We start from the raw sequence: 15,302 nt of genomic DNA, 5'->3' as shown, positions 1-15,302 counted from the left end.
TATTTTCCCCTTTGTCACTAACAAGGAAACCAGAACCCCAAGCCCAGCACCCCACGGTCACCTGGGTCACCTACCCCTAAATCCAGCCCTGTTTTCAGTCATGCCGATTGGATAGTTACTTACCTCCAGTTTTGATCGGTCTTTCCCCCCCACCCCACTTACAACAAGACGTGTGTTTGGAAGCAGCCTGGGTTACCGGGGCGGAGGGGGGGTGATTGGGTTTTTTTTGCCTTTTTTCCTGGTTTCCTGTACATAATCAATAGTGTCACAGGGCCTCGCTCACGCTGAGCAGTGCTTTATTCTGCAGGACGGCCGGTCAGTTGCAATGCAAGCCGAAACCAAAAGCTGTTCCTACATGAACCCTTTTTTCAGTTGTTTGAATGGGATTTCTTGCAGCGGAAAGTGCTGTTCTGTGCACGTAAGGCTAGCAATATATGGACCACTATGAAATGACAGTGTTTTCCTGAAAATACAGTGTGTTCTGGCTGTTATTCTCAAACCTTCCAAGAAGGGGGCAGAACTTGTTTCCCTCCACCCAGGGTGAGGCCGGTCTCACCAGAATATTTCATTCATCATTGGTATTCCACTGGTGTCTCGATGCCCCACCAGAAATTGGGGGCCGTTGTGTCGAGGGCTAGGGTAGCACCGTAGACCATTCCTATTCAGCTTGCAGTCTAACCAGTAGTGATGAAACCCCTCCTTCATGGTCCTCTTCTTCGCTGCTTCTTAGGCGAGTGTTTCCACGGCTGGCTGGAGCCTCTCTTATCCCGTATCGCAGAGGAACCCACTGCTGTAGTGAGTCCAGACATCACCACCATCGACCTGAATACCTTTGAGTTTTCCAAGCCAATCCAGTATGGAAAGCAACACAGTCGGGGAAATTTTGACTGGAGTTTGACCTTTGGGTGGGAGGCCATTCCTCCTAAGGAGAAGCAGAGAAGAAAAGATGAGACCACCCCTATCAAGTAAGTGCAAAATGAATATGCCTGTGGTATATTGCAGTCTTCTGAGACCACTGCTTATCATGTTGGCCAGTATTGTCTCACTGGCTCCATATATTCCCCCTGTCAGTAGCCATCTGTTGTCTCTTGTCTTAGACTGTAAACTCCTCTGGGCAGGGACTTTTGTTCTGTTTTTGTACAATACCTGACACAATGGGGCCCTGTCAGTGACTGGAGGTTCTGGGTGTTATGGTAACACACACTATTTTTCTTTGTGAGTATGTGATACAGTACCGCAATAGGCTGTAATGGAAAGGAGTGTTTGGTCTTCCTTGTCAGGCTAATGATGTAGTTAACAAATACTAGAATAATTCTATGTGAGGAGCAGTTTTTGTTTTTTCTTCAAGTTGCAAGGTTTTCTGCGTAGGCCTGGTCTAAACACAGATATATCCGTCCAGTCAGGGATGTGATTTTTTTGTTTGTTTGTTTTATCGTTTAGTTATCCTTAGGCTTGGAAGGATTAGATTTGTCGGTAAATGTCAGTAAATGTCAATTTCACCATACATACACAAACCAAGGAAAAATATTTCCCTCAATAATTACTGAAATTTACAGATGGGTGAAGTTAAAATGCTGCTTGAGAACTTTATTAAAGTTTGATTTAAGGATATTTAGTGTGTATTTTTGACATGTGATGGTGACAATTTTGTTGTTTTTTTTTTTTACTGTTATAAAGCTTTAATTTTCTGAATCTCAGCAACTACTGTCATTAAATAATTGTGTGACCCACACCCCAACCCGTGGTCCAACCTACCATAATTTTGCAGAACTGTGAAACTTTAAATTGATAAAAATTGGAGGGAAATGCTTAGCAGTAAACATCTATATTATCCATAGAAGTCTAATAACTAGGTTTGGCAGAATGCAGGTACAACCCCTAATGGCAACAGTAATGTTGACATAAAGGTGCTTTATATCAGTATAGCTTATTCCCATATAGAAATAAGCTATAGTGGTATATAAGCACCTTTATTCCAGTGTAACAGCATCCACACTAGAAGGGTTATACCGCTTGGTCCAGTGATGACGGCAGTAGCCTAGGAGAAGCGTGACCTAGTTTCAATTCCCTGCTCCTCCACAGGTTCCCTGCATAACTTGGGCAAGTCACGTAGCCTCTCTGTGTCTCAGTTCCCCATCTGTGCAATAGGGATAATGGCATTGCCCTACTTCACAGGAGTGTTGTGAGAATCAGTATATTAAAGTTTGTGAAGCGCGTTGAGACCCACTGGTGAAAAGAGCGATGAGAGCTAGGTGGTATTATACTGGGATAGAGAAAGCGGTGCAACTTTCTAGTGCAGACAAGCCCTCGGATCTGTCTGAGGTTCATTCAATGTGGCCTGTTTTGTTAGAGGGAAAATCTGACCTGCAAATATCGTCCTGGGTGTTGGAGTGAACCAAACTCTTCTTGACAAATGATGTGTGGTGGTGGCTTTTTGCAGAGGGTGGTTTTTTCTCCCTTGTGTTTTGTCAGCCTTTTTCAGAATTTGGAAAATCTTTGTTTTTAAAAAAATGACCCATTTAAAATTTTTCACAATTTTTAAAATATTGGTGGGGTTATTTTCATTTTTTTGACTTCTGCTTTCTTTTTTCCAGTCAATTTTTTTTAATCAGGTGGCCACCCTTTTCCCCCTCCTTCCCCCCCCCAAAAAAGGGGGTCGGGGAGGATAAAATAATCAATTAAAAATTATGGGAGGGTTGAACCCTGCAAAATGAAAGAAATTTTAATTATTTAAGAAGCTTTTTTACCAAATGGGGTTTTTTGTTTTTTTCCCCCAATCAGCTCTAGGTGGCATTTGTCCTTTTTCTTGGGGAGAAAAGAAGCAAAGACAAACACCATCTACCATGCCACACGTATCTTTGTGGGGAGGGGTAGCCCCTTGACCCCACCCTTCCTAATACGCCCTACAGCCAAGCTCTCATACAGAGCTGCTGAGTTTGGGCATGTCATGTTTTGAATGTGTCAGACGTTGAGTGCCGCTCAAGCTGCCTCAGGCCTGACTTTGAGAGATGCCAGCAGAGCTAGCCAGGAATTTTTCAGTGAAACACTTTTCTGTCTGAGAAATCCGATCTGTCAAAAACCAAAACTTCGAATGGAAACGTAGCAGTTTTGATGAAACGTTCGTCACAAAGGTGTCTAATATCCGAGATGGATTTTTTTTGAGAGGTTGGGGTGGGCTCCCAGAACAACCCAATAGCCTGATTCAGAGCAGTGACTTAAACCTGGATCTCCCACATCCCCGGTGAGTGACCTAACCACAGAGCTGTTGGCTCATGTTTTTTGATGGAAATTTTCAGAGAGTTTCATCGTTCCAATGCAAAACTAAAGCCCGTTTCAGAACCGCCGATTTTCACAAAACAGAATTCTTGTTTTCCAGCTCAGATCTAGTGCTGAGATGCTTTGGACTGGCGTGGCCCTGCAGGCCCTTGAGTTATCCGAAAATCAGACCCGAAAACAAACCTCCAAAGCCAGCCGCAGCTCCTGGCCTTTTGTTCATATACCATGTACAGCCTCTTAACTGAGTGTCAAGATGTCCCCTTAGGATGCTTGGCCGTTAGGAGTTGAAGCTGCGTTACACTGGGAAGAAGAAGCTATTCATCAGACACTGGTGTGCGTTCTGTTCGGGTTAGCTGAAAGGAGCGGGGCGGCTGGTGGGGAGGCTATCTCTGGTTGGGTTTGAATGAGAACCATTATGAACTTAATTCTACAAATGAAAGTGTAACCCACACACCTCCTGGGTGTGGTGTTCTGTCCCATCTAGTGGCACCGAGGCCACTTAGCGAGAGAGTTAAAATGAGTGCTCTACAGCCTTAGCTAAGAGCCAGTTGTCATTTAGCTCATGCATTAAGCTCCAGAGGTCCCCGGTTTGATCCTGCCCGCCTACGACCGGGGTCTGTCGGTGTTACAAAAGGAGGTTTTAATCACCTCAGGCTCCAGACAGACCTTGCTTTCTGGCAAAGTCTCTCATTAAGGGCCTAATTACTGTGTCTTTTCATCTTTCCACTTACCTCAAAAACTCTGTCATCTGAATGCACTGTCAGTACCTGGGTTGGAAAGGGAGGGGGGCGATCCGCCCATTCAGTCTTACGAAAAGGCCCTTTTCCGTTTGAACAGAGGGAGCACTGAAGATTAGTAGGAATTGCTGGCCCTCACAAAACAGAAGCACCTGCTTATTGCAATACTGAGACTTAACAAAACTTATGGTGGGGGGGGGGGGTTTCTTTGCCAGTGAGATGGTATTGGTTAATTTCCAATTAATTCTAGTAGGCTGGAGGCAGCATGGTCTAGGAGGCTTGGGTTCAAATCCTTGCTCCACCACTGACTTCCTGTGCGGTCTTGGACAAACCACTTAGGCCTTGTCTACACGAGAGAAGATTTGCCTGTAAAAGCCCTAGTAGAAAAGTAGCTTATACGGGCAGAAGAGGTATTTTGCCAGTACAGTTCCTGTCATTCGGGGAGGAGATTTAACTATACCGCAAAAGCTCTCCTTTGGCCAATGTAGCCTGTGTCTAGGAGAGTTTTCAGTATAACTATACCAGCAAATCTTTTCTAATATAAACTAGGGTCCGTTCTACACCTTAAACTTTTGCTGGCATAGCTGTTTGAGTCCGGGACGTGAGGAGGCGTGATTTGTGACTGACGTACTGGTAAAAGCACAGCGTTGCTGGGAACTCATTTTGTTCAGAAGGGCTGGAATCGGCTGTACTGCCCAAAGCACAGTTTTGCCAGCGTGAGGCCCGTCCACAGTGCTAGCGTAGTATATCGGCAAACCTCGTCTCATGTAGACCTGTCCTCTGCCCCCATTTGTAAAAGGGAAGGGAACAGCACTGAAGTGCTGCAAGGATGAATACAATAAAGATACAACAGTGACGGGGGCCAGATAAGTTCCTAAGATTGGTTTTTTTTCTTTGTTTTTGGTAACTTACCTTTGACATTTGAAAGTGCATTGCTCCTGCAGCTCCATAGAAAAGAGTCTTTTGTCTCCTTCAAACCCTGCCAGCCTGCCAGAAACAGAATAACCTTGAATTCCCAAGCGAAGACATTCAATGCCTGCTCTTGGCCCTTTCCACGATAGCGAGACAAAGCCTGGCCTCTGGCCTGGAGTACGGCTCCGCTTTGTGGAAAGGTCAGACGGGAGAAGTTTCTGTCTCAATAAAGGTCCCTTTTTTCCTGCAGACTGGTAACTTGGCTTCCAGCTGCCTCTAATCTCCGCTGGCTCCTCTCGGCGACAACACAGCAGTTCAGTATGTTTTATAAAAGCCAGTTTCGGTTCTCCCCCACCCCCCATTTAAAGTTCAGTACCCGGACTCAGAGCTGTGAATGTGAAGATTATTTAATGTCTCAGCGTAGCTATCCCCATCTGCCAACTGGGGATATTTGCATCATCGTGACAAAGCCCAGAGGGACGTAGCCTCCCTCAGGGGCCCCAGAATGGGGTGGGGGCAGGAGGTCATGGACCCCATCACTTTTTACCAGCTGTAAGGGCGAGTGACTGTGGGGTGGGGCCTTGGGAAGGGGCAGCACAGGGGCGGGGCCATGTTTCAAGTGCCAGTCCTGCACCCCCCCCCAACACACACACACTTTTAGGGACCTTCATTCACCCCTGGCCTCCCTACAGGTTCGAGTGCCGCCTGGCTCAATCTCCAGCCAGGTCTCCGAAGCAGTCTGGCTGTATCTTCGGTTTGTCCATCCTTGGTGACCTTACTGCCCTACCAAAGCTTTTGGGATTGGTTGTGTAGCAGCCTGCCGTGGTAAACGTGTTCCAGAATTCCTTGGTCTTCTGTCCTTGTACGTCCAAACCAAGAAAGCTGCCAATACCAAACCAGTGCTGATGGAGGCAGTTGCTGGGTTCGGCTTTGAATATCCTCATTTCTGATCTTGTCCTGCTTCCTACGGCTATTTGTCTTGCAGCAGGATGAACGGTGGGGTTTGCCAGGATTGTTAAACTAACATTTGCGATGCACGAAGTATGGTCTCTTGACTCTGCTTCTGTCTCTCCTCAGGTCTCCCACTTTTGCTGGTGGCCTCTTTGCGATCTCCAAGTCCTATTTTGAACACATTGGTTCTTATGACGACCAGATGGAGATCTGGGGTGGGGAGAACGTGGAAATGTCCTTTAGGGTAAGAACCAAGTGAAGCTTGGTGGGGGGAGGGAGGGGGGACCGTTAACTTCTAGCAGGATTAAAACTAGGGGGCCCACACATTTGGTTGCTTCTGTAGGCCCGTCATATTGCAAGAGTTCCCCCACACACACACACGGTCCCTGTGTGTTTTCTGTTTTTCCCTCTTCTGATTTTCTGAAATTCTCTCCCCGCCCCTCCCCCCCCCCAATCAATAGGCTTGTGCCCACTAATGCCTAGAACATTCCCTGACATTCTGGCGTTGATCAGATGTAGCATTCAAAAGTTATCACGTTAGGGAGAAATGCCGTTGAGTATAAGGCCTCATAACCTTGGCCAACAAAATCCCTTAACTGTGGGCTTTGGGCCTGAATTCCGTAAGTGCTGAGGTCTCGTTGCTCCAGATAGAAGGGGTCCAGAACCTTTGCAAACCAGAGCCTTTGTTTTCAGTGCCTGTGGTTAGAAAGGCAAAGCTCTGTTTGTATAGCCCCTAGCGTGATGGGGTCTGTGACTGGAGCTTCAAGGTCCTACTGCAATACAAATAACGAAGCTCAAAGCACATTATGCCAGATCTCAACCCAGTCCAGTTCTGTACTTCAAACTATGGAGGAAAACACTTTGGACATAGGAAAAAATATTTTTCCCCTTTCATTTATGTGTCAGGGTTTGTTTGACTAAAGCTCCCTTTGAAATCCACTGGATGGGCTGCTTCTCCCTTGTGTAGGTTTGGCAGTGTGGTGGCCAGCTGGAGATCATCCCCTGCTCGGTGGTTGGGCACGTGTTCCGCTCCAAAAGTCCACATACCTTCCCAAAAGGAACTCAGGTCATCTCCAGGAACCAAGTGCGCCTGGCGGAGGTCTGGATGGATGACTACAAGGAAATCTTCTACAGAAGAAACCAGCAGGCCTCGAAGATGGCCAGAGAGGTACTGAACCCAGTTCCATAAAACATCTCACAAGTAATCAAAGCATCTTTTATGTGTTTCTGTATGCAGGGAAACTAGTTGGTTGATTCCTCTTGGCAGTGCTGGGCTTTTAGTGTCACACTTAAGGCACTGGTCCTATGAAGAGAACCACGTGGATGGACCCATCTGCCTGTGCAGAACTCCATAAAAGTCAACTAGACTCTCTGCTAAGTCAATGGCCAACCCACATGGAATCTGGATCAGTAGCAGAGCTAGGTTGTAGAGCTGGGGGGCGACGGGTTATTGGTAGTACCACCTTCAACTATAGCTATTGGCTTGAAAAGGTGCCACAGGTACCTCTAAAGGCCACCGGGGCAGGCAGAGACACACCCACCTCCCTATTAGCTCTGCCACAGATCAGAACCCAAAGGGAGGATGGCTCCCAAATGCCTTGTGCTGTCTGAGATGAGCCTTTCAGTTAGAACCAGTCAGAGAATTTTTCAACAGATGGTTTTTCGTCAAAAAATGTTGATTCATTGAAATTTGTTTGCAAAACAGGATAGGTTTGGACAAACCTCCTGACTCCCCCCAAAAAAAACACCACCATAGAAAAGCTTCAGAACTATCAGTGTTTCATTTTGACATTTTCTGAATTTAAAAAAAAATCAGATTTTCTGGCTCAAAACATCATTAGGTTAAATTTCGAATTAGATTTAAAAAACGAAGCTTTAAAAGAAAACCATTCGATTCACCCAACCTGAACTTTCTGGGGGTTTTTTTTAGTCAAAATATTTTGGAGATTTCCACTTTCTGTCATGATTTGGGGATTGGGGGTGGGGTTGGGGATTTCAAACTCTCAAAGATTTGCTGGAGGGGAAAACAGGTTTCCTCTCTCTCTCTCTTTCTCTTTCTCTCTACTTCCAGTGACCAGCATCCTGCGAAACATGCTCCTCGATGCTGTTTTGCATCCTACCTGTGATAAGAAGGGAAAGTGTTTTGTAACTTAATCCCATAAGGTTCTACGGTGAATTACAAATGGAAACCACCTCTCTGTGATGCCTTAAGGCAAACCTATTAAAGGGAACACCGGGTTTTGGATTCTGTTGCTGCCCTATTGAGGTTAGTTTTAATTTTCTTGCATGATTTTGATAGAAAACGTACGGCGACATTATGGAACGGCTCAAACTGAAGGAGCAACTGCACTGTAAAAACTTCACCTGGTATCTACAAACTATCTATCCAGAGATCTTCATCCCAGACTTGACTCCAACCTTCTACGGAGCAGTAAGTGCGGGAGTGTGTCTGTTGTCCTGTTTCCTTCTGGCAAACCCCCCTTGATTCCCTCCTTCTCCAGAAACAAATGGAGATGGTAGCAGCGGTTCGAGAGGCTCCAGCGGAGATCAGGGCGCCATTGCACTGAGCAGACTCCTGATGTGACGGTCCGTGCCCCATTACAGTCTAAATGTCCAAGACAAAACAGATGAGATGAGAAACTCGGACACAACAAGGGGAAATGACTTTGCCCCAGACTGGATGTTTTCCTTAAAGATCCACTATAGAAATTATTTTGGGAGAGTTCTATGGTCTGTGTTATACAGAAGGTCAGAGCAGATCACGCTGGTTCCTTCTGGGTTTGGAATCTACAAATGAAGGCAGCCTAGCAGGAGCCAGGAATACCTTTTTGTACGCTTACCAGCACTGCTGCAGTGACAACACAGCTATTTATACTCACGCTGGTTCGATGAGAGCTTAGGTGTGAGCATGTGTACATGGGCAGGGGAATCACACCCCTAACTCGTAGTATAGACATAGCCTTAAATGGTGCCCTGGCACTTGGAATCCTCCATGTTGTTCATGAGCAACTTCATGAGACTTGGAAAACTCCTGTTCAGTCGCCTGATCTCTCTCCTCCTCCCCCGATCCCATTCCCCTTTGTCTCAGGGCTCGTCTACACTAGCTGGGTGTGAGAAAGAGAATCCATTTTCCCTTTATTTACTCACACAACCACGCCTCTCTCCTCCCCCAAGTGGAAAAGGCATTTGGTGGGGTTTTTTTAAGTGAGCTTTTTATTCCTACTGACACAATCTTGCATCAGGACTAAAAGCTTCATTTTCATGTTAAACACAATGAAAAGAAGTTCACTCCTTTCAAAAGACTTCTCCCTGGATATTCCTCCCCAGCTAGCTACATGACTGGCAACTTCTGCTCAAGAATGGAACAGTGGAGGTTCAGCGGTAGGGGTGGAGGCGTGTCAACGCTCAGAAAGGCTGGTCTTTGATTTAGCAGGTTTTGCTCTTTCACCCAGGCCTGCAAGGAAAGGGAGTGCAGTAAGGATGACTCACTGCCTCAGGGCTGGGCATACCTCATGTCGGTACTTCTGGCCAAGTAATAGTCTTCTAAGCGGCCAATCCAGTTCTTGGCTGAAAGGGTACTGGTATCAGTACAGGGTTCTGAGAGTTGGGGAGTTTAAAATCGGGCTGAACTATAGTAAAGCTAATTGAGGCTTTGAGCAACAGACAAAGGAGTTTGACTCTCACTGTCCCAGTGAGTCAAGAAAAACAGCATCTCTTAGGTATTTATCTGGCTTGTGTCACCATAATATCTTAAATACAGAATTCCCACGCACCCCTGTGAGACACAGCAGTGCTGTTAGCTCCAAACCGAAAAATCAGTTACGTGCAGAGCGCTGCTTATCTCTTATGGCCACTAAGGATTGTTGCGCTCAGCGTCTCTGGCCATTCACGGTCAGTTGCCTCAGGGAAAATACCCACTTTGGGTTTGTCCTGGGAAGTCAGCTCACGCAGCTGCGCTCTTTCCAATTCACAGCAATGGAGTTAAATGCCAGCTGGAGAAAGGTGGTTGCTTTGCATGGTAAAAACTTGCAGCTCCAGTTCTCTGATCCAGCTATCTACTGATATGTAAGCAGAAGAAGAGTGACTAGACGTAAACAGATTGTGCGTAGGATCCTAATCCTGGTTGAACCCTCCTGCCCTTGCTTGCATTCCGGAATACAGGTGCAGCCAGAAGTCAGCATGGCAGATGATTTATTAATTTGAAGGGCTGCTCCCTGAAGTTATTGTATCAAAGGCAGTTTACAGCTATCTGGCCATAGCGGATTACTTGACTCCTGCTCTAGGTTGTTTTCAGTTTGTGGAGTTCTCAGCATTATTTTCCCCAGAATGCTTTGTCTTCTGATCTCCCAAAAATAATCATCCCTGGAAAGTTAGAGCATTACGAAAGGTCCCAGCCTCTTAGGACTTAGAGCTCCAAGGCAGAGATTGTGAAGCAATTTTGGATGTCCAGTACTCATTAATTTTAATGTGAATTAGTTGCTGCAATCATAGACTTTAAGGCCAGAAGGGACCATCTTGGTCATCTAGTCTGACCTCCTACACATCACAGGCACAGAACCGCCTCTACCTCATCCCCTAACCTCTGGCTGAGTTACTGAAGTCCTCAAATCATGATTTGAAAGACTTCAATTACAGAGAATCCACCATGTGCTCTTGTTCAAACCAACAAGTTACCTATGCCCCATGCTGCAAATGCAAGGTGGCAGAGACCTTGAGGGTTTTTTTTCCTATCTGACCCCAAACAGTGATCAGACCCTGTGAATGTTGGAGAAACCCACCAGCTGGACACCTGGGGGTAAGAATTCACTGTAGTAACTCAGAGCTTTCTGTGTCTAGTGTTCCATCTCCAGTGGCTTTGAAAATGTCAGCCCAAATATAGGTTTCAGAGTAGCAGCCGTGTTAGTCTGTATCCGCAAAAAGAACAGGAGCACTTGTGGCACCTTAGAGACTAAGAAATTTATTTCAACATAAGCTTTCGCGGGCTACAGCTCTGAAGAAGTGAGCTGTAGCCCACGAAAGCTTATGCTGAAATAAATTTCTTAGTCTCTAAGGTGCCACAAGTACTCCAGCCCAAATATACGGAGTATTAACAAGCCCCTGCTAAAAGAAGAGAAATAGGGAGGATCCCAGGCACCCAAACAAAACCACAGCAAAGCCCTGATTTTAAAAACATAGAACAGCCCAGGGATCCCGACAGGATGTAATAGGATTTGCTGGGCCGTGTTTTGAGCTGAAAAGTGGATCCTGAATCCTTGGCCAGGTGCACAGGGTTGGGTCAGGTCTGTGACTGAGCACCCAGAATGCAGCAAAGTCACCTGAGTTGCTTGCTTGCTTTTTGCTCTTTCCTTTCAGATTAAAAATGAAGGGTCAAAGAATTGCCTGGATGTTGGCGAGAACAATCACGGAGGGAAGCCACTGATCATGTACCCATGCCATGGGATGGGCGGCAATCAGGTATGCAGCCTGCGCGAGTCTATCCCACCAGCTTTCACCCCACCCCACCTCCACAGAAACAGGAAAGCCCAGAGCTGGGAAAAGAGAGAAAACCCAGCCATTCCCCATTCGCAGTGTAGATGTGAATCATGCATGTAACCTGGGCAGTTCCCCCTCCTTTGTACCTCTTCTTATTAAACCAAGTTATTTTATTTCGGTAAAGACGATAACCTCCGTTCAAGTCCTGAGCCTGAATGGTCTCTGCCTCCAAACAGCCGAAGCCAATAGCACTTCAGTGACACTCTGCGCCTCTGCCTTTCATCAGAGGATTTCTAAACACTTTACAATGTGAATTAAAGCCCCCTTTCAGAACCGTCCCAATTTTCTGTTCGTTTGTTTCTGGGCTGAACCAAACCACTGAAGAAGGAAAAAATTGATTCGGGTCTAACCAACCATTTCATCCAAACTGAAACAAAACATTGTGTTTGACTTTTAGCTGGTTTAAATGTAAAATTCTATCACAAAAGCATGTTAGAAAGTGTTGAAACAAACATTAAGATTTTTTTTCCTGATTCTTTGGTTTTTTTACCGAAAGAATTTGGTGAATTCAGCACGAATTCATGAAACGTTTTGGTCCATCCGAATCTTCATTGTTTGGCAGTAAAAATGTCATCCAAAAAATTCACCTTAGCTCTGCTCCCTTTTTCCCTCGTGAAGTAGGTTGTTATCCCTACGGATGGTAGAGGATGGAGAAGGAGTAAGACAGGGAAAATAATTCTGTCCCAGTTCACGCAGCGCATCAGTGGCTGATCTGAGCTCAGGAGACCTGACTTCTAGTGTTCTGCCCCAGCCACTAAATCTATTACCCCACTCTGCCAGCTCCGTTGGGTCTCTGACTGTTTTGCTTTCGAATAGGCCCCACTATAGTGCACTCTTTTGCCCCCTGGCATCTCAGCTCACTGTGGCCCTCTAGTGGTGGCTAGATTGCCCAGGAATCAATGAGTCTGCTCTAGCCTTGTCTAACAGACGGATATTTCGAGTTGAGCAGTAGAGGCTCTTGCATTAAGATCCAGAGGTCTCTGTTTCCCTACTGCTGAAGACAATCCCAGGGCCATCGGCATTACATCACAGTTGGAGATGGGATTCACTCCACTGGTGGTATGAGCAGGCTGCCTCTTGTCCATCCGGTATCCACGCTGTTCAGTGTGCAGCTCATTGGGGGATTAAGTGTCTCGTCAAGGGGGGTGGATCCTTCAGACGTGTGGGGACCGACCAGCATTGCGGTGCTCTTGATTATCAACTGGCATAAGAGTGAATTCTAGCACCTTGAGTTAATGTTGGTGCTGTGGAGAAGGCAAGGCCATTTTCTTGTAGCATAGGTGACCATTTGGAGAGAAGGATAGCAGCCGTCTAATCTCCCTGTCTGGTCTTGGTTCTCAGTATTTCGAATACACGTCCCAGAAGGACCTGCGGCACAACATCGGCAAGCAGCTCTGCCTCCGATCTGGCTTTGGGCCGGTGGAGCTGGGAGACTGTCACTTCACAGGAAAAAACTCGCGTGTTCCAGGAAATGAAGAATGGGAACTGACCCACGTAAGTAAAGAACACAGGCTCAATGCACCCAGAAGCAGGAGTGTCTTTCCCTCTTCCTCACCTCTGACGAGAGTTTCTTGGATGCCTTGCAGAAGCCTGTCTTGTGCTTTGCTGTCAAACTGGGAGGGTTCCTTTGGGAGGCAGTGGGACCTACTGGGGAGAGGACTGGACTGGGGCTCAGGAGTGGAGCCATGCAAGTAACCAACCTTATTTTGGCTCCCTGGCAGTTCCAAAAAATTGAAAAATTTTGGTTTGGGTCAGACAGTTTTGTTACAATTTGGAGCTTTTTTTAAAAAAAAACATTTAAAATTGAATGAATTTTTTTTAAGTGAAAAGTCATTTTGAATCGGAAAATGTAAACATTTTGTTCTGAAAACGGCAAAACAAAACTTTTGAATTTTTTCCGACTGAAATAATTCAGCCAAAACAGACGCACATTTGTGAAGTGTTTCAGTCAATCCAAATATTTTTTTTTCCACCAAAAAAAGTCTTGGCTGAAAAATCTGGCCCAGATCTACTCCAGAGACCTGGGTTTTATTCCTCGCTCTGCCAATGGTTCGCTGGGTGACCTTGGGCAAGTCATGTCGCCGCCCTGTGCCTCAGTTTACCCTTCTGTACAATGGGGATAACAATGGTCTTCTTTTTAAAGCACTTTGAGATCAGTGGATGATGTGAGCAAGGTATCTCTATTTGTTTTTAGGATCGTCTGATTAAAAATGTGGCCTCTAACATGTGTTTGTCGGCAAGAGATGAGCATCCATCTATGACTTCCTGTAACCCCTCAGATTCTTATCAGCAGTGGTTCTTTACCGAAGACGTATAGTGAAGACAAAACCAGTGTCAGCAAGAAATGTGCCAGCCCATCTCACTTTGAGATCTTGATTCCAAACTGCACTCAGGAAAACAGAAGCTAAGACTCCCTCCTTTTATTTAAAAGAAGCTAACGTCTTAAATATGCTGCATTTCACAGTTGCCTTTAATTCTACTCTGTGCCTTTGGGATAAGACTGTGTAATACGTGGAGATTTTTGTACCACTTTTTCTAAGAGACTAAGCAAACTTCTTGTTTGCAGCCTACGTGAGTGTCATATTGTAACATATCCAAAGATAAATAACATGGGACCAACTACATCCATAATTGCATGAATGATCAATCCCACGTCCTAAGCCCCGGAAAATTGGACCACAACCAGTCAGAATGCAAGAGATGAGACTGAATACAACACATGTCACAAAGAAGCGGTGCCAGCTGGCCTCTGAATATGTCTCATGCCAAAGATAGTATCTGGTGTCCCCTAGTTATCACATAGGCTTGCATGCAAAGGCAGATCAGGATGCTGCAAGAAGAAATTGCAGCGTCACGGTCAGGAGAGCATGTTCATGCTCTCTAGCACAGGCTCTTGTTTAATGAGATTTTTAACCCTGAAGAAGGAGATAGCTGTGTGCATCTAAAACATAACACCAGGGTGCATTGTTGTGCAAAATCCCAGCCTGTTGCACCGAATGAAACCTGTGTGTGGCCTAGGAAGCTCTTGCCAGCACAAGGAGATAGTAGTACTAATTGTGTTGCAAATAAAAAGGACCATTTACTTGGCCCATGCAGGGAATTGGCCTGGTGATGGTGCTGCTGAGCATAGACTAGCAGGGGAAAGCCTGATACAATGGCAGTACCGCTTGAGAGATGGGTACTCTGAACCTGCGAGATCATGGTGGTGGTTGGAATGAAGATTATGGAATAGCATGCAGAGTATGGGAGGAGGATTTTTTTTTTTTAAATCACTGGATCAGTGCACATGGAACACAGATCCTGAGATCCAGCAAGCTCATGGCTTTTGATTTCCTTGTGCAATGAAGTAATACTACCATCTTTAACTTAGAGCGTGTGCCAGTCGAGGGACATATGTAGTGCCACTTTTATCCTGGGCTGTCTGCTTCACTTTCGTGCTTGGGTTTTGGTACTTTATAAAAATCTGCATCCAAGTAACGCCTCCGATGACTCATCCCCCACCCATAGACAGTTTAAATTAAGAAGTACGCAAGCAGAGTAACTGGTTTTTACAGGATATGCTGCTGCAAATCCAGGATGCTTGCACTCTTCAGAATGTGTGTGTGTGTGGAGGGCAGAGGGGATTTCTTTACTGGAGGGATTAGGTTAAACTCTGATGCTGATCCCCCTGTCTCCTGTACTAAACTGTGCAGCTCGTTTCTCTACCATTTTAGCATCTTGTGGAAAGATGGCCTAGTAGGAGAGTGAATGTAAGCCCTTTTTTGAGACTTGAATACTGTAGTTTACATTAGTTTCTAAGCAATTCCATTTCATTTTATTTGAAAAATCTTCCTGGAAATGGGGCAGACAACCTACCTTTGGACATGTGACCCGAACCTAAAATAAAGAGATGTT

The 15,302-nt window shown here is 45.7% G+C and overlaps 1 protein-coding gene across 1 annotated transcript in view; it reads left to right on the top strand.

Annotated features, from left to right (window-relative positions):
• GALNT6 (polypeptide N-acetylgalactosaminyltransferase 6) overlaps positions 1–15,302 on the top strand; it is a 40,635-nt gene extending 25,333 nt beyond the window's left edge. The window contains exons 5-11 of the mRNA XM_044995661.1: positions 731–965; positions 6,003–6,120; positions 6,844–7,044; positions 8,176–8,307; positions 11,229–11,330; positions 12,750–12,902; positions 13,603–15,302. Of these exons, the coding sequence (XP_044851596.1) occupies positions 731–965; positions 6,003–6,120; positions 6,844–7,044; positions 8,176–8,307; positions 11,229–11,330; positions 12,750–12,902; positions 13,603–13,725 (1,064 nt within the window). The 3' untranslated portion in view covers positions 13,726–15,302. The remainder of the gene's footprint in view (positions 1–730; positions 966–6,002; positions 6,121–6,843; positions 7,045–8,175; positions 8,308–11,228; positions 11,331–12,749; positions 12,903–13,602) is intronic.

This window comes from Mauremys mutica, chromosome 20 (assembly GCF_020497125.1).
Source record: "Mauremys mutica isolate MM-2020 ecotype Southern chromosome 20, ASM2049712v1, whole genome shotgun sequence".
Taxonomy (NCBI): Eukaryota; Metazoa; Chordata; order Testudines; family Geoemydidae; genus Mauremys; species Mauremys mutica.
Note: the sequence above shows the minus strand (reverse complement) of the source record. Positions and strands in the feature narration are given on the sequence as shown.